A 24,803-nucleotide genomic window follows, 5' to 3' on the forward strand; every position below is an offset into this window, starting at 1 on the left:
TTCTTTCTTGAGCCTTACCTTAACCTTTACCACTGCTTTCACTGCCTAGCACTTAATGATAGAACGTAGTTATTCTGTAGTTAATTCCTTAATAAAAAATGTAGAATCTTAATCAAACAATAAATATGGAATAAATAAATTATCATGCTATACTAAATCTCAAACACAGCAGTGCTACCTATTACACAACCAGGCAGCGAACCAGCTAAACCATACGACAGCCTGTGGACGCCTGGCAGTCTGCAAACTTTTATCTAGCTACCCTCAGAGCAAATATGTTTCATTAAAAAGTATCTGTTATTTAAAAATCCACTGTAGAAGGCTTAACTTAATTATAATAATAATAAAGTAATTTTTATTTTCAGCCATGTCAACGAAAAAACGAAAATGCACTTTTAATGAACAGCCACGTGTATATGTAAACTGCACGTAGCTGCAGTTTTTTTGTCCCGGTTTTGCTCCAAAGTATATGGTCACCCTATTCATAGGATTTTATCAATGAAGAGAACCCTTTTTCAGGCGAGGTTGAATCTTGGGTTTTTTTTTTTATTCCCTTAATCAGGCAGGTTTTTTCATCTCTCAACCAGAGAACCGACTCTTATCCCATTCTCACATGTGGAACCGCTGCTTGAGGAAATCGATGGCGACTGTTGTTCAACGAAGTACATTTTCTTAATGCACAGATTTGCCCACAACTCCTAAATATTGCATGCTCATTATACACTGAAAAATATACGTTTACTACGTGCTATTGTGTAAGTGGGTGAAACAAATGTAAATTGCTTTGGGGCAAGGTAAGGGATGCAAGGAGAAGCTGAAAAAATTCCCTCTCCAAATAGTTAATTGTCCCTTGACTTTGCACACGTCTTCGCGGTAGAACAGTGGTATCGTCACCGTCCTTCTCACATTGGGTGGAAAAAGCCCGAGGTCGAATCCCGTCGATGACGCGAGGAACTTTAATGGGCTTTTTTCACTCTGTGGCTGAGTTAGTCGGTTTCAGGGGTAAATAGCGAGCGAGTTATTTTCGTCCAGCAAAACAGGAAAATCTCCTTAAAACCAAATAACAACAGCAGAACACACACGCAACGCAATTTACAGACCCAAATACGGGTTTATGTAATGAATTACGAGTGACCCCAATATAATATAATAATTTGAATTTGCACAGCTGTATGCTGCCTTGCGTTGTCACACTGTAGCCCTAGCCCAAGCCGTTTTCTGTGAGTTTCTCAGAACTGTCCAATATGATGCAGCTTTCTCGATAACTCCAAACTTTTGAAATTACGCAAGAAGAACACCATTACAGTCCCAGAAAACTGTCACGATTACTTACCCTGCTAGTGGAACAGCTTTACACTTCTTTGTTCGGGCTGAAACAGGATGTTATTGTGCAACTGATATATTTGGACTATAAGATCACCATTTCTAAAGAAAGGGCAGCTTGAAAATTATGAATGTCAACTGATTTACGATTGTAACACTCGTCATTTTTCTGCAGAACGTTTCACGAATAAGTTTACAAATAATTTGGTTTTAGTTATTGATAAACAATAACCAGGTCAATTTCCTGATTACTTTTTTTTTAATCCTTGCTTTACGTATTGATACTTCCTTATAGTTAATAAAGAAACATAGGTTAATAAGCGATTCCCTTATCCATCTTAAGTAGACTAAGGTCTACTTAAGACTAAGGAAAGAATAAGGTCCAGAAGAAAGAAATATTACGTCTCGAAAAACTTAAATTTACTTCAGGAACTGTGATTTCTTTCTTTATAAAAGAGAGTTGGGGTCTTCAGATTACGCATCCAGACAGCCGAGATAATGAAGTCAGCATAAGCAGTTCGTTTATTTTCTGCTTGCAGGATAAAGAAAAAAAATTTAATTTACAGGTAGCAGGAACTATACAACCCAAAACCAACAAACTCAGTTGCCATATGAAGGAAGTCGCAACTCGTTTCCAACCATGAAGGAATTCCACCCATACCTTTACCGCATAGTGTATAAAAACGATGATGTAGTTACTTTTCTGAAGCCAAGGTCCTCAGTGAAGAAGAGAAGTGGAAATCGAACACTACCTGAAACAGCTGAGCACTTTTGCTGTTACAATTTTTCACTCAGCGTATTTCGTGCAATTCACCCACGCATGCACTTTCAATTAACGAAATCAAGATTAACTTCTGTTCAAATCTTTTACTTCCAGAAAGACTAGAATTAATCTTAAAAGCAATTGAAAAAACTAACTCATGGTAGCGCCCATAAGTTAATTAAGACTTGCATTGTAGAGAAAAACTAAATAAAAAACAGCCTTTTAAGAATGGATGTTTTTAAGTTCTGCTGCTGTTAGTCATTATGACAATCAGTCCTTGCAGAGAAGCATAGTTTATCCACGCAATTGCAGACGATGTGCTTTCTCTCTTCAAAAAAAATTAAGAAACAAAGCCTGAAAAAAAGAAGGCCTGAGTTTTCTAATTTTGTCCCTGCCTCCATTTTACTTTTTAAGTAATTTCTTAAACTTATTTTTGTGAACAACAAAGTGTTATAGCTAAATAAATATAACTTAATGTTTTATAAATTATAAATTATAATTTATAAATTCACTGATAAATTATTTTATATTATATAGAATAATAAAAGGCAGCACATGCTGGATTATTCTCTAAATGAAGCATATGCACGAAATAATAAACATTCAAACATACATATTGGCGGACAAAAAAACTGCATCACTTGTGAATTTTGCAAATAATGTGTTTTGCACTGCATTGTGGGCTGCAGAAACGTTCGAAATGCATTTGTTAGATGGGATGTATATCTCTGTGAATGAAATCCAATAAAAAGACTACCTGATATACCTAACTGCCATAAATATCTTCCCAAAGGGTAGAATGCGTAATTAAAGGAAATATGAGAGATTTTCATTAATGAAAATGGCAATCATGACAACTAAACATATATTTTATTGCATTTAAGTGTACAAACTGATATGAAAAGTTAACGTAATAGTATTATGTACTGTAAATCAACAGAATAAGTCCTCAATATTTTGCTGTTCCTCTTCGAGCTGCAATTACAGCCTTACAAGGATCTGGCACAGAGTTAATCAACTTCTGGATATACGGTTGCCCAATTTCGTGGTACCACACCATTACAATGCTCTCTTCAGCTGAATCTTACTTGTTGGCTTCGTCTTCTGAACAATTTTAGACATTATGTACCAGCAATTTTCACTAGGATTCAAATCTGAACTGTTGCCGGCGGGCCAGTCCAACACTGTAATGCCAGCATTTCTGAGGGATGACTCCGCCTTAAGAGAGAAAAACGAGGGAACACATTGGTGTAAGTATGTTTTAAGCCTTGTGAGACAAGAAGACAAACTCATCATTAAATATAAAATAGCATAAAACTTACCAATTTTGCTGTGTGGCAAGGTGCTGAATCCTGTTGAAAAATGCAGTTTTGGACGTCTGTGTGGTTATCCCTAATAACGGGTTTCAGGCATTCCTCCAAGATAGCAGTGTAGTTTCTGCATTCACCGTTCCGTTAATAAACTTAATTCGCCCCACTCCTTTGCTTGTTATGCATCCCCCAGACCATCTGACCGGCGGGTAACTTTACAGTCGGTGTTAGGCAGTCAGGATGGCATGCCTCCGATTTTCGTCTTCTGACATATCGCTTCCCATCCGAATCATCCAGACTGGATTTCGATTCATCAGAAAAGATGACGGTGTCCCATTGCTCCTTTGTCCATGAAACATGCGTTTTAGCCAGAGCAAGTCGCTTCTTCCTCATTTGTTGGGTCAACAAAAGCTTCTTCTTGGGCCGATAGGCATGCAGCCCACATTTCGAAAGCCGTCTTTGGATATTCGTGCACTTGTTTCAACACCAGAGGCCATCTCAAAGGCCAATTTTAGATCAGGAGCACTAGCATGGCGATTACGAAGGCATAGCCATCTTTTTTTTTAAATATCGATCATGGGACGACGTAGTCACTCTCTTACGGCCTGATCCAGGTCTTCTTTTCACATCACCAGTTTCACGCTTTAATTTCAGTACCCGGGATACTATTGACTGGTGGCAGCCTATTTTATCAGCAATATCACACGTAGAAAGCCCTTCCAACAGCTACACTTTTTTTTTCTTGATGTCAACTAAACATATGGAGCCATGCTTACACCTCCTTCTGTTTTGTGGAGGTGTAAACATGGAGCTATGCTTACACCTCCACAAAACAGGATACTAATGAGCGTGTATACCCTTCCACTGCCGTATTTATAGAAACGGCTGATGCAATACCTTGCAATTACTGTCTGATGCAATAGAAGCGTTATCTGACGCAATACCTTTGCTTCGCAACAAACAAAATTACTGTAATCAAACAATATTTTATACATTTCACTGCAAATGTTACTCTTTATAAGGTGATGCAGTTTTTTTTTCCGCCACTGTATGTGTATTCGTTGCAACGCAATTCAATTTTTAATAGTTAAAACCTTTAACGGTCTTGACGAGATAATCCTAAAGTGTTAGGATTATCTCGTTATATATTAGTTTGGTTTCATCTATCAGCGAAAATATGTGTGCACTACTCACAAATTGCTTTTTGATTGCCTGGTATTAATTAATTTTAAGGGGGATGTGTTTTATGTACGATTTTAGGATTCTTCCATATTGTACATCTTTTTTATATTCTTTTAATTCTGCAGTTGAGTCTTTTATACGACTGTCCTATGTATGTACTATACACCTACATACCTACAGTCTATTTTATAAATAGTTTCCTTAGGGCTGTTGGGATTATTGGGCTGTTGTTTTAAGATCTGCTTAATCGAGGCTGAACTCGAAAAAAAGGTGATGATTCCATATTTTGTTGCTTCTTTTGCAATTTTGTACTGATTTTTAGTAACATTTGGAATGGCAAAAATCTTTCTTCCCCAGTGGAAATTGCAAATATCCTGGCAGAAACCTTTGCTCAAATCTTATCCACACCAGTATATGAGCCTGCCTTTAAACAAGAAAAAGCCAACGTAGAAGAGTATAAGCTGAACTTCAATACAACGGTGCGTTTTATGTACAACCGACGGTTTACAATTTTTGTGCTAGAGGGCTCCATAAACATGTAATAAAACAGTGCACTAGAATCTGATGGGATATATTATCTTATGCTTCAACAGTTTGACAGAAAATATCTGAACTCTCTACTGATATATTTTAACCGAATTTTCTCAGAACGGTAAAAAAAAAAGTAAAGTGCAGCCATTATCAACCCACTGCAGGGTGGAAGCCTCCTCAACAATTCATGCTGAGGGAAATGGACCATAATCTGCCACGCTGGTCCAGTGCGGGTTGGCAGATCAACCGTATTCAGCAGTCAGGGGCTTGAACCCCGGTCTACTCAAAGAGCGTGTGCTACTGCACTCCCGCTCCTGCCCACTCGGCTATGGCACCACTCTATAGTCAGCCTTCCTAAATCAGGAAAGGATCAGCGAAATTCACGAAGCTATCGACTAATATCTTTTATCAGTTTCCTTAGTAAAATATCAGAAAAAATTATCCATAATCGAATAATGTGGTATTTATAATCACGATCGGAGATGAACCAGAAAGGCTTCCGAAAAAATCGGAAACCATACTGGTTCTGTTTTTCTCGGTCGACACCAGATCTACTGATGAAAGAAGAATCCAACATTCGAAAAGAACATCCTGTCAATATCCTCTTGGACATTAAAAAGCCTTTGATACCACTTGGTGTTATGGAATTCTTCAAAATCTATATGCCACCGGGCTTCAGGGACAGTTGCCACTAATCATACAGAACTTTCTCTAAAACCGAACATTTCAAGTGCCGCAGTGCTCTCTACCGAACAGTTGTCCAAAAGGAGGCGTCCCACTAATCATTATAAAAAGTTATACAGATATATTAACACTGTATGGTGTTAATGGTGTATAACTTTCCTGGATCGATCAATGATTCTATCCAGGAAAGTTTATATACATATTTGAATGAAATATATTAAAGGAAAATGCTAGAAATCTAATGAACAAGAGTGATCCTTTGGAATATTTGAAGCTACCCACCCAGTGTTGCAAAGTGGCAACATTTTAAAACATTTTCCGTCCTATTATATTATTAATTCTTGAAGCATTAAAATTATTTTAATAGTTACTTTTCCCGATATAGAAAAAAGTAACCATTAAAATGTAATCATTAAAGTAACCTCAAATGTAATTCGGATTACATTTGAGGTTACTTTTGAGGCTACATTTGAGGAAAATATACATTAAAACATATAAATTTTCAGATTATTCAAGTTAAGCTAATTAATCGAAAAGCATAACCTTTGTTTATTAATAAATCGCTTCAATCACAGTGGAACTACAATATGGATGCTTGTAACAATATTGCGATGTTGCAATCTAATAAAACTCGTGGAGCTACTGAAATGAGTACAAAGGGCAACGAGATTGTTCAGCGGAACAAAGGGGTGGTCTTACCAAGAAAAGTTTTAGTTCTGCAAATCACAGTACATGGAGAATAGGCACCTGCGAGGTGATCTGTTCGAGATGTTTAAATGGATTAAATGGATTTAAATGACTTTGAATGGATTGAGCAAGCTCAGTGCTGATGGGATTCTTTTTCATGCAGGAAACATGCACAAATTGTCTCAGTGAATTTTAAATAATACTTTTTTTGAGTTCATGATGATGTTGAGATTCAAATGCTTTAAGTTAAAAATGTAAAAAAAAAAAGAGTTAAAGTTTAGGTAATAGAGATCCGTCTCCACGGGGCAGGGGGGTAACGTGCCCGCCTACGTCTGACTTCTCAGACAGGAGGATGCGGCTAAGGATAGAAAAGTAATATTTTCCACTACAAGAGCAATAAAGTCCGGATGAGTTTCGGCCCATGCAGCGCAGCATGAGCAGTAGTGTGCTCGTAGATAATGAAAAACGAGTACATAGGAGGGCAACTAGATTGGTCAGCGGAACAGACGCGTACTCTTACCAAGACAAGCTTTAGTTCTGCAAATTGCAGCGCACGGAGAATAGGCACCTGCGAGGTGATCTGATCGAGGTGTTTAAGGCTTTGAATGGATCCAGCAAGCTCAGTGCTGATAGGATCCTTTTTCTTGAATGAAACATGCAAGAGGAAGAATGGAGGAATACACATGAAAGGGCACAAATTCAAGAACGCTTGCAGAATAGATACGCGGAATGGTGGAAGGACGAAAAAGAAATTCAAAAACTAAAACCAAGAGTTCAACATCTCCTATCAGGAGGCTAGATAACGCATCCAACCAACAAATAGCGCCAAGCCTTCATACGCCCAGAAAGAAAGCTTCTGGGAAGAGTACAATCGGAACCCAGACAGACTATTCCACCAAGGGAATTTACTCCCATTGCACGCTGTTTATTAAGTTCCCAAAAGCTCATCCAAAAAATCACAGTCAGCTGCCACTCCTATATCCGTACCTCCTAGTGCACCATCATTTCCAAAACGCATTGCTAAAGAAAATCCAAAGAAATTGGGACAGCCGCCTACAATTCAAGAAATAATGGGTGTAGAAGCTAATGAGGTAAAGATGAATCGGTCCTAGAACTCTTTGCTGAAGAAGTAGTAATGGATGCGGACCTAAGTCCATTCTTTCCAAAGAAAGAACAATCCATGACTGAGAAAACAAAGCCTTTAGCCCTTCGGAAGCCACCTGACGAACCCAATAAATCTAAATAATGGGTGCATTTAAATTTCTGTAATGGAACTGTTGTGGATTCCATCGAAATAGTGATTATATCAAGGCCACTTACCACCAATTTAGAGGCTGTAGCAGTTCTTCTTACAGTAGGGTTCCTCTTAACTGTTTGCTCCATGTATTTGCCACCAGGGAATGACATCCCCCAGGCAGACCTTGATAATCTCATTAGGCAATTGTCATCGTCTTTTTTTGTTATTAGGATATTTCAATGGACACAACACTCTGTGGAGTAGTGGGGACGTCAGTGGAAGGGGTCTTGAGTTTCTGTTTATAGAGTGCATGCTCGAAAATAATGACCTGATCCTTCTAAATGATGGACATAGTACCTTTTTCCACATTCCTTCCCGTACAATTACTGATTGATCTCTCTGTATGCTCCCGATCTCTCCTCCCTGTTTGTAAATGGGAGGTTGAAGACAACCTTTATGGTAGTGAACACTTCTCTGTGATATCCACCATTTGCAAAGGGAGACTTGACACCCATCTAGGATACCACATAGTGATACTTTACGCCCATCTAGGATACCACGGTGACTGGGAATGCCTTCAAAGATCTGGCATCGTTTGATACCACCACCGTCAGCAAAGAGCCGATTAATGAAGCAGTAAGACGCAGTACAGGCACTGTTGCCCAAGCAGTGGCAGTTGCATTTCCAAAGATGTCAACTCGGTTTCCACGATTTCCAAAACGATGGTGGAGCACTAAATGTACAACAAATGGTGCAACACTAAATCTTCAGCAATGTACGGTATATTATTACCTGACAAAAAAAAAAACAAAAAAAAAACAATGCAATAGGATCAAGATCCTCACTGTGAAAATTGATTGCGTAAGATTAGTACCTGTTGATGTTAAACAACATCAACATTCACAGAATAAAAAAAAAATACCTTAAGAAAGTTTACAAAGAAGACATCCGATGGATGGAAGTGTAAAAAAAAAAAAAGAATTGATTTATTGGACTGCTTTATCCTATTAGAAAAGGTATTATTTTTTACTTAATTGTAAGTGGAACGCCTTTTCCACTTACAATTAAGTAAATTGTTAAATTGTACCTAATTAACTAAATCAATTATAAATTTTGAAAAGTAGCTAATTAACTGTAAATTGTGAAATGAACTGAAATTTCCCATTTATTTGCCAAATTAACATAATTTATTAAATTTTATTAACATATATAATTTTATAATAAACAAACTTGTTTTATGGAACTACTACTATACTTATTACATCATCAGACACAAAAAGTTTTTTTCTTGCTTGTTGAATAACTCCTGCTACATCTTAAATTTAAAAATTGTATAAAGCGAAGGAAAATGGCCGTGTTTGCCAATTTTATCCTAACTGTTGCTGTTTTGGAGATACAGCTACACTTCTTGTGAACCAGTATTTTTAAATTGTTTGAAATCAAAATCAATTATTCTTAGAAACGATGAATTGATTTGTACGTCTTGAATTTAAAGTATTTATAGTTTGCTTTATTTATTTTTCCTTTCCCTTTTAACTCTTGAGTTTCTGTTTAAATTTATTTCCAGTATTAACTTAACCTTGGCCATCAAAAACCCAAAATATTATAGATGTTGTTCCGGCTTCTGCATCGATCTCCTTCAGAAATTCGCAAACGACTTAGGGTTTTCTTATGATCTCTACCGTGTAGAGGATGAAACCTGGGGAGTTCTTAATGTAAGCAAATATAATCCATTTACAGCATCTTTAAAGTTTCAGTTAAAATTTATTTAAATTTTATTTATTAGTAGCAAGACTGTCTTATTAATAAAAGATTGTGGCTAAAATAAATTTGGATATTTCTATTTATAATTCGATTTAAGGTGGGGAAAGTAGGATTCCTCACGAGTTGTTCTGGGTGTTTCAGGCTACACAGCATGCAAAGCATAAGTTGCTGAAGCGCATAAAAAATCGGTACTGTTGAACCGCTAGTATGGGAAGTTTAATCGATCCAGGTCATCTTGCACTTGTCATCATATTGAGAAAAATAGGAAAATTGCCTCGAATCAGTCCTCACCTTAATCGAATGCTCGTATCACTATTGCAGGTGCTTACACGGATTGAACGAAGATCTTCACCCTTCTTAAGATAATAAGCAAATTGAGGCTTACTTAAGATTTCTTTTATTTCTGATAAAGCTGTTGAACTTTCTTATGGAGGGCGATTGCCGGAAGTTTCTTCTGGTTGTACTACAATAAAAAAAGCTATTTCTTAAAGAAGAGCATGAAGCTGTTCAGTTTTTCTTTTTTATTATTATTTTGGATTGTATTTATTAACGTCTTTCATACTCCATTGATGAACAGGTCTGCAGATGTAATTCCCGCCTACAATAACCGATTTGGGATATTTGTATTGCACATGAAGTTACAGATAACACTGTCCGCAACGAGCCTTCATTAGTTCCTCTCCCAGAACAAGGCAGGCTCATACAATGTCTAAACGAACCGGAAACGAGATGAGAGTGATGTAGGAGACAGTGTTAGATCTGAAGCAAGCCCCAGAACATTATCCCGAAATGTGCTAATAAAAAGCTAAAACAAGAGTCAATGATTTGCAAATGGGGAATATGAAGGGTAATTTTCATTTTGATCATCCGCAACCTGATGAAGTAACATTACTGGAACAACAGGATCATCGAAAATAAGTTCGAATTATACAGTGACCTAAGAAATAAGTTCGAATTGCACAGCGTCGGTGAACCAAATATACGGACGCTCCTAACGATAACATCAAACCCATCGCTGCAAGAAAGAAAGAAGATAATCGAAAACTGACTTAGAATTGTTTTTTTTTTCCTGAAACATCTGTCAAATTTCATCGTCAGGGTTCCACCATTTCAGTGAAAATAAATTAAAATTTGCAATAGAGAATGCAAGAACTACTGCATATTCTTTAGTAATGTCATCATTATGTTTTTGTTGTTTTAATGAAAGTTTAGCGTCAAAAGGGCATTAATTTTTGGATTAGCGTTTAAAAAAGAGACAATGAATGAAATCGTTCAAGGATAGATGGAACAAGTTTATTCTACTGTAAATAAAAAACAAACAATTGCCAAAGAAATGAAAATTACGTCCAATGTAAATTTGTTTTGTAATAAATGCGTATCAATTTGAATACAAGTATTATATGTTTTTTTTTTTGTCTGTTATCGTATTTTATTTGTTGTTCGTTTTAATGAGTTTTTATATGGAGGTGTTGTATTCCAACAATTTGATCTTTTTAATTTATTTTTAACATATAATACACACAACAGGCATTCGCCCAGTTAAAGTGTATAACAGAGCAAAGGGTGTACAAAACATAAAAATAAATGGTAGACTAATATACTTTGTACAATGAAAGTTAATTCAAACGGGAAAAGTCTAATTCACAAAAATAAAAAAGATATTCATGACGTCAAGTCCAGCGCTATGTAAACTCGCAGAAAACAGTTTGCTGCAGGAGACATCATCACCCACACACGAATAATGAGGACATCTTTAGCCCAGAACTCATCCGTCAATCGGTCAACCTACTCCAAATAGTTCTGTGAAATTGTTTCTTGTTCACAGCCATATCCAAGTCAAACTTGTTCATGAGTGCCAATGTTCTTTTGAAGAAGGAGTTCCTGGATATCTATAATCTGGAGTTACCGATGTGGAATGTAGTCTTCTGTCTAGTAACCACCACTGGAGCGTGAAGGTCAATATGGCACAGAAGATCCGGCAAGTAAGTTGAACCAGCGAAGATGTGGTACAACAGTTCGCCGAGTTTCCAGAGATTGAAGCTTGAAGTAGGAACAGAGATTCCGGTAGAAGATTCTGTGGTAAAACATGGAGTTACGTCTGGAAAGATAGTGGATAAATTTCATCTGGAGCGATTCTATTTGCTATATCAAGTATGCATAGTGTGGGTTCCATATAGGAGAAGCAAACTCCACTATAGGGAGTATAGTTGTCTTAAATAGGAGCACAGAGAACTGAGGATCTTGAAATCTCTACGTCTGCCGTTTAATGAAGCCAATTTGTTTTTTCGCTTGGTTTAATATATTCCTAACATGTTTATCGAACCCACATGTAGCGGTAAAAGTAACTCCCAGATCTTTAACTTCGTCAACTCTGGAAATCGGCATCTCCTTGATGTAATATTCATTAACTGAAGTCTTAGTTTTCCTCGTAGCTGCAAAGGAAATAGAGCTGCATTTCCTAGTATTAACATCCAAACCATTCAAAGCAACCCAATCAGAAAAAGAGTTGAGAGCAGCCTGAAGATTAACTGCATCATCTTGACTGCTGATACGTGAATATAGTTTCACATCATCGGCAAACATTAGTGTCTTGATACCACCTCTCTCAACAAGTTGCGGTAGATCGTTGATAAAGATGGTGAATAAAAGAGGCCCAAGAGATGATCCCTGTGGTACTCCTCTCGATGGAAAAAATTCCCTTGAGACTTCCTGTCCGATGATCACCCTATGTTTTCGATATGAAATATAGCTCATCAACCAGGATAATAAAGGGTCAAGTATTCCATAGTGGCTTAGTTTTTGAGCAAGTTGATTATGCGGGACACTGTCGAAAGCCTTAGTAAGGTCTGTGTAGATCACATCAACCTGTCCTCCGCGATCGACGGTGTCTAGAACCTGTTGCCAGATAGTGAGAAGATTAGTGGTAGTTGATCAGCCCCTGGTGAAGCCATGTTGGCAGTCGCAAATAAAGTGATGAAAATAACCGTTAATCGGTGGTGAATGACAGTGTCCAGAATTTTTGCCAGCGAGTTCATAAGGCAGATGGGACGGTAATTCTCTAGTGAGTGGTTTGCACTTCTCTTTGGGATAGGAATAACATTAACAGTTTTGAAGTGAGTGGGGTAGATACCAGACTTAACGGAAAGATTGAATTATGGGTAATTGAATTATGCAATATTATATATTTAAGTTGTGGAAAGCATTTCTTCCACAAGATAAGTGGAATCTTATTTGGGCCTACAGAAAAATATTTTGTTATTTTCCGAAGCGCTTGAATGATATCGTCTGTGTCCACCGAGAGATTATTCAGTGTATCATCCTTAATGGCTTGAAATTGATAAGCTGAAGCAGCAGTAGCTGCTGTTTTCTCTGAAAACAGCAGATATTATCAGCTCAGTTTTATGTTCTAATTGGCTCAGCATTATAATCTATCTATAATGTTAGCAATCAGCACAATACGAATAATTGAAGAGTACCTAAATTTATTTTCTGTTCATTATAATTTCCATTATGTGTTTCATGTTATTAATTTCCATACGTTTCCATTAATTTCCAGAAATACTGATAATGAGATTCTTAATTGCTCGCGTCGTATTCTCATTAGAATTCGAATGATTAGGGAATCCCATATAAAAGAAGATATGTATTAAAACTAAATATATGTTAATAATGTATGGTTAATGAATACATATATATGCATCCATCAGAGAAAGAAACTTGGACACTCGAGATGCTAAAGTAGTAGTTGCATATTATCTGTTAATTTCATAATCGATCGAAGCTAATTAATAAAAACCTTCAGTCCAGATGAGGAAGAAAATTCCTTTCTTAATACTGCTTACAGATAAGTAGAAATATTCTTACACTACTCCAAATATCTATTATGAATTCTTTCTTTCATTATGTTCTATTAGACAGAGAAAAAAAAACGAAAGAGGGATAGTATGTCTACCTCTGCCTATTCACACAGAGCCTACAGTTCCGAGTGGGTGGGTGCCTTTAACTTTTGAATAATGTCTTCTTCCTGTTCTTGATCTGCACTCCGTTAAACTTCTAGGCTGTGGTGGATATAATTGAATTGTGCTTATTTACCGATATCAATAAAAATTAACTTACTTAAAAACCGTTGAGAAAAAGTTTATAAATCCTTATTGGAATGAACAGGACATGATAGCTCTATATAATAATTCAAAGACATTTGAAGAATTTAAAACACACGAATCCTCTTCCTTCAATCAAATGATTGTACCACTATACTTCCATTATTAAAGCATGTTATTAAATAATATTTCATAGTGCTTGAGATTTTTTTTTCTGACAAAGAAATTGAATATCAATTGCAGAACAATCGTTGCGATTGCCTCCTAAGTGTTCTATAAATAATGTTACTCCTTTTAAGTGAAACAGTTTTTTTCAATTTTTTTAAAAATTGAAAAAAACTGTGTTCAAGCCCGTGACTGCTGAATACGGTGCTGTTTCTTGTATTCTGTCTATCTTGTGAACTCCTCTAATCATTTGGTCGTCCCGGAGTATAAACAGAAAATTTATTTATATATTACACTGATGGAGTCTTGGTGTCCTCTAGGCAAAGCCGTTTAAACGTCTATAAGGTAAACATCCTGAATGAGAATTTATTACGAAAAAAAGCAAAGTTTAATGAAGTGTTACTGATTCACTTAAATAAAATATTTGTTTTAATGAAGTGTCACTTCTGTATCGAAAATTAGATAAGTAGGATATGAACAGCAATTATAAAAAGGCAAATGACATTTTATCCAATCGCTTCAACCCTCCAACGAGCGCCATCTACGACCATCAACCATCTGGATCGCTGATACGAGAGTCCAAAGTAGGTTGACAATGCTTGTGTTGAGTAATTAAAAAGGCTACAGTAGGTCAACTGAAAAATCAATACAGGAGTGGTAACGAAACATTTATTACAGAAAACACAACGCGTTGTATATTGTCACAGAAGATGGTTATCACAGCCCCCGACATGAACAGGTGCCACTCCTATTATCAAAAAAAAAAAAAAAAAAAAAGACAGTATGGATACAAAATGGACAGAAAAACCACTTGGAGAATTCGAAAACAATGCCTGGAGTTCATTGATACAACCTACCAGTCAGAAACTGCGGTTGGTACTGTGTAATGCAGTGTGGAGCGTTTTCGTGGTGCATATTGGGCCCCTCTTGATACTGCCAGTAGAGCTGGCGTCACAAGTCATCTGTAAATTGTTTCCAGCCAGAAGCGTCCTTTCATGGCCGCATTGCATCCATCTTTCAATGGCTCCTTCCAATAGGATAATGTGCCATGCCACAAGGTCAGAATAATGCAGAATTGGTTTCAGAAACATGAGAGTGAATCATCGGATCACAACCGAGTTGATCACTTGTGGTACGAGGTGGAACAAGCTTTTCGTAGCATAGATCCGTAAATATCCAACTTGCAACAGTTGTAGAAGTAAATGAGTCAGCATGAATCAGTTTTCCCTGTTGCATGCTTTTGATACCTCTTGAGTCCATGCCACAACGAATTTAATCTGTTCTGAGAACGAAAGGCAGTCCTAATCGCTATTTGGTAGGGTACCTAATAATGCACGCTGAAACGGTATTTTTCCTGAAGTGGATTCCACATGAGTGCTGTGGCGTACAAATGAATGCATTTCAGTTGCGGACACCAACCATTTAGATAATTAAAGAACTACCACTGCGCGATGAAAATAGTGGACGGCAAGGGTATTTACTTTCAAATATGTAAGTAAAAAGGACCCTTACCACGGTTCATGTATAGTCATCATTTGCTCATATTATAATATCTCATCATCTACAGCATCGCCAGTGGTGACATTTTTTTTTTTAAATTTATTTATGTTCGCTCTTTATTATCTTCAATTGTAATAAGCAGCTCCATTGGGAAAGCTCGATTCCATAGATCAGTGGCGACAACCTCCTTCAATTTCTTGCACTTGATCCTTCCCGAAACTTACTTTCGTGGTGCTTTATATGTGGAATGGATGAAACAATTGGTTTGAAAGTGAATATGTATATCTATACACTAATTTATATCTATATGTATATCTAATTAATATGTATATCTGTACACCGATGAGCCAAAACATTATGACCACCTACCCAATATGATGTTGGTCCTCCACGTGTAGCCAAACCAGCTCGTACCGGGCGAGGCATGGACGCTACAAGATTTCTAAATGTGTCTTGTGGTATCTGGTACCAACACGTCTAGATAAGATAGATAATTTATTTATCACTATTTTGTGTTACAATTGTTGGGAGATAACAGCAAGAAGGGAGGGAGAACACGTAAGCCAGAGGCTTTTTAGGGGGTGTTCCCTTTGAAAAAGATAACAATAAAAACAGATACATCATGAATCGGACATGTTTCTACATTCCATTACAGAGACTACGTAAACCAACCACACATGTCGCGTGGTTAACAACAGTACTTATAATTACATTGTGAGTACTTTTACAATAACAAGTATGAAAGAAAAAATATGAAATAATTGCGTAGTGTTACAAGCTTTTTTGACAGCTATTCCTTCAACTTGTTTACACAATTTCCAAACTGGTATGCATTGTGGAAAGTTCAGGAGTTGAGTGGAAGGTGATTTAAATCAGACATCCCTGGTGATGTGTTCAGTCAGGAGCTTCTTGAACTTGTTTAGTGAAATGGCATTTTTGATGTTTTCAGGAAGTTTATTCCAGTTTTTTGCGCCTCTGTATTTTATATTTTTCTGGCCTATGGCTTTTCTGAAAAGCGGAACCTTCAGGTTCGCTTCATTTCTTAAATTATATATTATTCCTTCTTCTTCTATTGTTATAAAAAAAGGATCTGAAGAGAGGAGGAAAGTTGCATTGTAGACAAAGACCGCCTCAGCTTTTTGTATCAGTTGGTAGATGCTTAAGAGTCTCGCTTCCTTATATCTCGAAGTCACCGATGCATTCCAGGGAAGGCCCAAAATTGAACGAACACATCGATTGACAATTGAATTGATTCTCGTAAGGTTATATTGACTGGTCGTACCCCATGAGATGATTCCATATGTGAAGTGAGGCTGTATTAAGGAAAGGAATACTAGTCTGAGAAGGGAAGGAGGTACCCAGGCAGAGGCTCGGGCGAGTATTCCTGCTAGTGACGAAGTTTTCTTTCGTAAGGTGATCATTTGTTTATCCCAACTCAGCTTGTCATCTAGCCAGATTCCTAGAAACTTGGTATCATTCACCCTTTCCAGTTGTTTTCCTTTGTATGTTATTTCGAAATCAATGTTTAATGGTTTATTTTTCGTCCTAAACACCATATATTTGGATTTTTCTGGGTTTAGTATCAGCTGATTCTTTTGAAGCCAACTATGCATTTCAGAGAGCAGGGCAGAGATCTTGCATTGAAGTTGGTTAGGGTCTTTATCAGTGATTAGAATGGCAATGTCATTGGCATACGCTACTAGGTGGGAAGATGGAAGATGAGAGAGAAATTCATTAATGTAAAGAACAAATAGGATAGGTCCGAAAAGTGAGCCTTGAGGTACTCCCCTGGAGAAATAAGAAATACGTTATTAAAGGATCTACGTAACCAGTAGATCCTTTAACTCCTGTACGGTCCGTGGTTGAGACGCCGCAGATCGGAGTTGCTGTTCCAACACAAATCAAAGATGTTCGATGGGATTGATGTCTGTGGAATTTGGAGGCCATGGCAATACCTGGAAGTCTTCCTCATGTTCCGCAAACCAGTCTCGAACAATCCGGGTGGTGGCATGGCACATTATCCTGCTGAAAGACGGCACCGCCAGAGGGGAAGACCAATGAAAGGATGTATCTGGTCAGCAATGATGTTTATGTAAGGTGTAAGGTATATTGTTGTCATGCGGCACCAGTGGTTTCTCCATCTCCGCGTTGCTTTCATTGTGGGTGTACCAGTTTTCTGGGAATGCCAGAGGTTTAAAAGTGTGTGGGTAAATTGTACCTGTGTAATGTTGTGTACCGTTATTCATCTACTCCTGCTGGAGCTCAGCGTTGCCCCACCTTCACCTCGTGGAGGCAAACCAGAAACTCAGTAGACTTTAGTTACTCTGGCAGGTCCTGCCTCATAATTTCCTGAGATTTCGGCGGCTAGGACCTAAAAAAAAAAAACTAATGTACACATATAAGAACATACATATATATGCACATATACACAACAATTATACACATATTGTATATAAATATATACGCATCCATGCAGTCGTAATTACTTTGGATGTTTGCCTACAGCACGTGTGAATGCATTCATATGGCAGGAGAAGGGCAGTGCGTGGGATAATTAGGCCGGACTAGTCGAAGATTATTTTTGGGCTAGATTAAATTTTGTGTGTAGAGCGTTCGCGTCGTGTATAACTAGAGTGGGGGAGGGGAAGCAGAAGGTTGGGGGGTAAAGGCAGACGTATGGGGGCGACAGAGGAGATGCCCGCAGATGGTCAGTGAGGCATGTCCATGCCTCACCAGAAGGAAAGCGGGGTAGCATTAGGTATTAGGTATGTTCGGGGTCTGACGGCACCTGGGATTTCTCCCGTCTCCGCGTATGTTCTCTGTATCGGACAAGCCAGAGATTTAAAAGTGTGTAGGATATGTACTGTGTAGTTTGTTGTGCCCATTGTTCATCCGGCCTGTTAGCCGCCGGGCCCCTAGTGAGACCCGACGTTACCAATACCTGCCACAGGGAGGCCTGCCGGGTGTTACCAATATTTGTACTCTGGCTGGTCTTGCCACTTACTTTCCTGGGATTTCAGTGGCTAAGACCAAAAAAAAAATTAATAAAATAAAATAAAAAATAATTATAATAAATAAATCGAGGTTGATATTAGTGATACTTAGCAAGTTAGTATTAATAGTACGCGACGTGGGGCTGTGCCGTGAAAGTGAGTTTTAAAAACCAAATAAGTTCGGGCAAGAATTTTGATGTTCTCTTTTGATTTTGAAATGTAGGGCTAAACGCTGTGCAAGACAAAAGTTTGGGGGGAGGATGAAGACTGGGGAGAAGAAATTGGAAATAAGGGGCCGACAGAGTAGATAGCCCCTGCAGGTAGTGAGGCATGCCCGTGCCCCACCAGAGTGAGAAAATTGGGGAGGCAAGGAGAGGCAAGCCTCTCCTCCCCAGGAGTTTGGAAAGAAAGATCCGCTCAAGAGAGTGCGGATTTGGGTCGCCAATAGGCTGTTCCGGCGGAAGAGTGCCACCATACGTCGTCTCCATCAGTTTGCAGGCCCTAAAAAGCTGGCCGTTGAGTCTCATCTAGGTGGGACACTAATAGGGGGTTAAATTTGGGATGTCATCCTTCCAGACTGCATGTGGTCTGGGTCCTATTTTCTGGTCATTATCTTGGGGTCATAATCAAGTCTACTGGCTGTCATTATGGGGTTTTATCCCTTCCGTGATGTTTGATAGTCCTCACACTACCTTTTGTCATTATATAGTGGGTCTATGCTGCAAGGTCTGGGGGCAGTGTCCCTTTGTTCTGATGTCACAACTATTTAAAGGTGTTTTTTTTTTTTTTTTTTTTGCTTCCATTGGCGGTAATCATGACTCTTGTGGTTAGACAATATATTGTCACTTGTCTTTTCCCAGTTCATTTTGTACTCAGTCCAAGGTAGAGAGAGAGAGAGAGAGATAATCTTTAATGCCCTTCACGGCCAAAAAGCCAGGGGTTTACATTTTTACAACCTCCCGAAACTTCCGGGAAAATAGAACAATTAATTTACAAAAACAGGTAATTTTACAAAAGAAAACATATTTTATACAAAGGAGAGAACTCCTTACGAGAGTTAGGTCTGATTGAGCTGACTTAACATCGAGATAAGAGCACCAGCTCAATCAGACAGGAACAGATGCAAGGTACACATGTCAATGCAGATTAGTCCTACTAGACATAATTTTTTTCCTGTAAGTCCGGTCAATAGCGAATTTGTTCAGGTCGGCGTCAAGTGCCTGGGTTTGCTTGAACATCTGCTGAGGGAGGAACCTGTCCAAGAGATGGAGTCGCGCTGAATGCGAGTAGAGCTCGGGATTGGCCCTAAGGGCAGCAGGGGGGATCCTCCAGCCACAGGTATCCCAGAATGAAGGTGTTGCGATTATGCCTGTTATCATCTTGACTGTTGCTAGGAGGCGTTGGTCTTCGACTAAGGTGGGAAGCCGTGGAATCCCGAGAGAGTTGGCAAGCTGCGTGGTGTGAATCAGAGCTGGAAGGTTGTGCTTCCTGTTGGCCCACTTTAGGAGCCAGAATTCTGTGGCAAAGAGTGGTTTCTTTATTGATGGTGCCGCTGACGCCCAAATTTCAGCAGCATAGAGTAAAGGTGGAAAGATGATTGCTCTTATGTACCTCACGGTTGTCTTTTTATCTCTGATATGAAGGAGATGCTGTTTTGCTATCCACCGGAGTCTTGAAGCACGTGTGAGGAGCATGTCTATGTGGGCGTTGAATCGAAGTTTGGAGTCGAATACAACGCCCAGATCACGATGGCTGGATGCAATTGGGATGAGGATGTTGCCGACCGAAGGCTGGAGAGAAGAAGGAGTTTGCTTCAATGAATACACCATGAATTCGGACTTAGCAGGATTGATCTTGAGCCCGAACTGGCAGAGGTAAGATGTGACTGCAGTGAGAGTGTTGTTAATTTCCGTTTTTACCAGATCAAGGTCTTGACCAGGGATGATGGGAGTCAGTATCTTGATATCATCTGCATAGCTCAGTAGACATCGAGAATGTGCAACCAGTGGGAAGATAATAGATGAGAACAGAAGGCCGGAAAGGACCCCTCCTTGTGGGACTCCTGCGGTGACGGATCTAGTAAGGGTGCGATCTCCTGTATGAAGCTTTATAACTCTGTTATTCAGAAGAGAGGAGAGAAAGCATAATATGTTCCCTGTGATCTGGAAGTGGCATTCCAGGAGAGTGAGTAGTTGGTTTACTTGGACGGCATCAAATGCAGCCTCAATGTCTAAGTAAGTCACAGCTAGTTCGTGCCTTTTCTCGAATGCTGACAAGATAGTATTCGTTGTGGCTAGCAGATTTGTGATCGTTGATCTGTTTGGAAGGGAGTAGTGAATTTGGGCTGGATTACTGGGCATGATCTGCTTGGTGAGGATCGGGAGTAAGGTCTTCTCCAGGAGCTTCAGCAGGCTGGAGGAGTTGGAGATGGGTCGGAAATGTTTAGGTTTCGATGGCGACTGAACTTTGGCTAAAGGTTTGATAAGATAGTTTTCCCATTGCTGTGGGAAAATCTGGTTCGAGAGTAACTGGTTGAAGATAATTAAAAGTGGCTGAATAATGTACGGACTTAGGCATTTGAGCATGAATTGGGGAACTCCATCATCACCAGCGGTTGACGAGGCAGGTAGAGAATTGATGGCGACGATCAGCTGTTGTTTTGTGATCTGAACGGTGCTCAACACTTCTTGTTGGGTGGGCTCTGTTAGTAGAGCCAGATCTGAGTTTGGCATAGGATTACGATTAAATCTTGTGACGAAATCGAGCCACAATTCAGGATCAAATTGCAGAGGAAAATGAAGGTTCACTTTCTTGTATGGAATTTTTCCTTTAGCCAGATCTCGGTTAACGTATAATTTGATTGCCTCAGATTTCATGCGATTAAATTGAGCCCGTGCCCTAGAATAAACGATGCGATCATTGACATTTTGGTCTGTATAGTCGGCTCCTCTGTGTCATCTCGCTGCAGGTTTGTTTTGTCTCATTCCTTTAAGGTCTTCTGTATATGGCGGTTAGTGTTTGGCGCCTGGTAAATAATCCCTGGGCAAAATCAGTTAATGCTAAATATTCCTCTTGTGTATCTAGTAGATGTGACTCAAGATCCCTCGGTAGATAGTGAACTCTAGTTATTAGTCTGCATCTAAGGTCTTCGTATTGGGCACACTCAAACATAATGTGCACCCAGCTTTCTTGTTCCCCGCAAGTACAACGCGGATCCTCCACTATTCCCAATGCTGTAAGATTTGCATTGAAAGCCCCGTGACCCGTAAGGAGGTAGGTCGTGTAAAGTCCGGGTTGCAGCCAGGTTGGAAGAATGGGGTAAACTCTGTTTACGTCCGGGATGAACTTTTTGGTGATATTCCCTTTTGTTGTGTTTGTCCAGCGGTATTGCCAGGTTTCTTTTAAGTATTTCTGCAGCCTGTTCTTTTCAGCCTTGTGGGTTGCACTGTTATCCACTGTGTAGTCTAGGTGGGTGCAAGGCATTCCTTTATTTATATAATAGGCTATTCCAGTACGTATGATGTCCAGGTCAAGGGGAAGGGCTCCGGCCAAGACCTGTAGGGCAACAGTGTTAGTGGTGCTGCAGGCTCTGGTAATGGTTAACAGGATAGTTCTATGGATTGAGTCGATTATGCGTCTATTTACGGCGGTTGATGCCTTGTGACACCAAACCGCAGAGACGTATATTATAGCTGGTAGCAATGTCGTTTTATATAATAAGGAGAACACGCGACGTTTAAGTCCCCAGTCACGACGGACCACACGTGCTAACAGTGCAGAGTACTTCCTTATCTTTGTTCTTAGATGTGTGAGATGCTGCTTGAAGGAAAGATTACAATCTGATATCACCCCCAGGTACTTAAGCTGGCTTTGGAGTTTCACTGTGGTGTTGTTCACCTTTATTTGAGGCGGCCTGTGCAGGTCAAGGGTGCCTTTCAGTAAGATTGAGGATGTCTTAGTTGGTGAGATTTTTAGGCAGTGTAAGGTGGTCCAGTCCTGTAGTATCTTGATGGCATGGTTTGCTTTTACCTCCAACTGGGTTCTACTGTCGGCAGCAATTTTCAAGATTAAGTCGTCGGCAAAAGCTTGGGTTTGGACGTCACCAAGGTCCATGGCCAGGAACTCATCCAAGACAATGTTCCACAACAGCGACCCCAGGACAGAACCCTGGGTAGCAGTGGGCACGAGGCGACTGGTCGTCTGGTTGCTCGGTAGGTCACATTGGTGTTGTGCGCATTTTGGCTTCTAGCTATTTTTTTTTTTTTTTTTTTTAGGGTTAGGCGCCACCTGTGGTTTCCCACACCTGCGCCGTATGTACTCTGTGATGAAACGCAGAACTACTGCATAAGCCAGAAAAAAGTGTAGTTTCTGGTTTATGCAGTATTATGTTATGTTCCGTTGTTGTGTCTCTAGCTAAATGGCGAAAGAGCCCCTAGTGGAACTCTACGTTGCCCGCCACCACCACTGGGAGGTGAGCTAGGCTGCCTACATACTCTGGTTGATCTCCTCCAGGGTCGGTTGAGCTTTCTGGTCGGAGACCCAACAAAAAAAAAAAAAAAGAGGAAGAGAGTGGGGAAGATAGTAGAAGTGGTGGAATCAAAGTAGGCAAAAGGAGGAAGAGGAGGAGGAGGAAAGAAGGCATCCCCCAGAGGAAAGAAGAGGTGGGAAGGGAAAAGTAGGAATCACCCCTGGTCTGGGAGCCCACCGAAGGCTAGGGAAAGAAAGAGACAGCTTGCAGAACAAGGGAGGTCTGGAAAGTTGAGAAAGTGCAACGGGAAGTGTCTGAGTTTGATTTATATCAGTTCAGTGCCGTCATTCCAACGTGGAGATGTCCAGTTAGGTGTTCCTCCAGTTCTGATAGTGGCCGGTGATGAGGGAAGAGCAGGTATTAGAAGAGATCATAGCGGTTTCAGGAACGTCTGGTGTGGATATTTATGTTGTGGAATCAGACATGGAGAGATGATACCAACGCCTTTTGAAGACTGCTGAGGCATACTTGCTAAAAGCTAAAAACGCTTCTTTGATTTTAACAGGTTACTTTCCGGGCTGAGTTTGAGTAAATTTATATCCAGTAACAGTTGATTACGTAGGTCCAGGTAGATGTTACACGAGTGCATTAAGTGGTGCGAGTCCTCCAGTTCGCCACAAACACAATGGGCATCGTTTACAAGCCCAAAGTCCTGAAGTCGCTTTTTGAATGACCCATGTCCTGTCAGAAGAAAGGTAACGTGTAAATTAGGGAAGAACCAGCCAAGCCTTTGTTTGTTGAGGTAGGAGACACTAGGTAGAAATAGTACTGTCTTTGGTAGAATCCTCCCAAAGGATTTGCCAGAGGGAAACAAGTTCCTGCCAAGTACGCTGGAGTTCTTGTTTTGGATCTGCATCGACAATAGTTTTTATCCCCAGGAATTCAGTTTCTTTGTTCTTTCTGATGGCATGTGAAAGCGCTGTGAAAGCCGCTTGGAGGTCAAGGGGGATACAACTTTTTAATACTTGTAGTGCTGCAGTTGAGGTCGTTCTACAAGCCCGAGTAATTTTTATTAACATCAACCGTTGTATCTGCAGAATAACGTTCCTAGTGCTGATGATGGACAAACGATGGAACCATACGGCAGCGCCGTATGTTACGAACGGTACAAAAACAGCTGAATAAAGAAGGTGGAATGCAAGTCCCTTAAGACCCCAGTCTTTGCGGGTGAAGCGAGCAAGCATATTGATATAATTTTTGGCCTTCTCTTTCATGAACTTTAGATGTGGCATGAAAGTTCTGCGATCGTCTAGAGTGACACTTAAATATTTGAATGAACGTTGATTCTTGAGTGAATGTCCTTTATAACGAATGGTTGGTGGTCTGTTGATGTCAAGACAGCCTTTGAGAAGCAGGGTTCTGATTTTATCTGTAGAGATTTCCAACTTATTCTCTTCAGCCCAAACCGACAGGGCATTTAAGACTGTGTTAACTCTGGTCTCAATAGCTGCACGAGTAGGGCCCTCAACAACGATAACCAGATCATCTGCATATGAGAGCTGTGTGGTGAGGTGTGGGGGAAGTCCTACAGGAGCCATTCATCCAGAATCATGTTCCAAACAGCTGGCCCTAGAAGAGAGTCCTGCGGGCAGCCTCTGGTGAGTTGGCGAGTGATACTATGAAATTTTGTTTTCATGGTAACTTTTCTGTTATGGAAGTATTCTGTAAGACATTTGAAGATGTTGAGGGAGCAGCTTCTAGCCATTATGTGGTAGACGTCAGAGTGACCAGCACATGGATGACTGTACCCAGAGTATCCCAGCAGAACATCACCCAAAGCATGACGACGCCGCCACCGGCTTGTTTTCGTCCCACGGTACACCCAAGCGCCATCGCTTCCCCAGGTAAACGGCGGACACATACCCGGCCGTCCACATGGTGCAACAGGAAACCTGATTCATCGGACCAGACGATCTTTTTACAATCACTCAAGGCCCAGTTTCGATGCTGGCGTGCCCATTGTAGACGCTGTCACTGGTGAACTGTGGTTAGCATGGGCACTCGGAGTGGCCTGCAGCTACGCAGCCCCATTTTCA

General features: G+C 39.8%; 1 protein-coding gene across 2 annotated transcripts in view; it reads left to right on the forward strand.

Moving 5' to 3' along the window:
* Positions 1-24,803, forward strand: part of LOC150083142 (glutamate receptor ionotropic, NMDA 2B-like) — a 350,422-nt gene that overhangs the window by 233,169 nt on the left and 92,450 nt on the right. For both annotated transcript variants that reach the window (XM_090377838.1, XM_090377839.1), the window contains one exon: positions 9,285-9,432. In XM_090377838.1, the coding sequence (XP_090233964.1) occupies positions 9,285-9,432 (148 nt within the window). The remainder of the gene's footprint in view (positions 1-9,284; positions 9,433-24,803) is intronic.

This window comes from Mastigoproctus giganteus, chromosome 7 (assembly GCF_048544385.1).
Source record: "Mastigoproctus giganteus isolate SK-2022 chromosome 7, ASM4854438v1, whole genome shotgun sequence".
Taxonomy (NCBI): Eukaryota; Metazoa; Arthropoda; class Arachnida; order Uropygi; family Thelyphonidae; genus Mastigoproctus; species Mastigoproctus giganteus.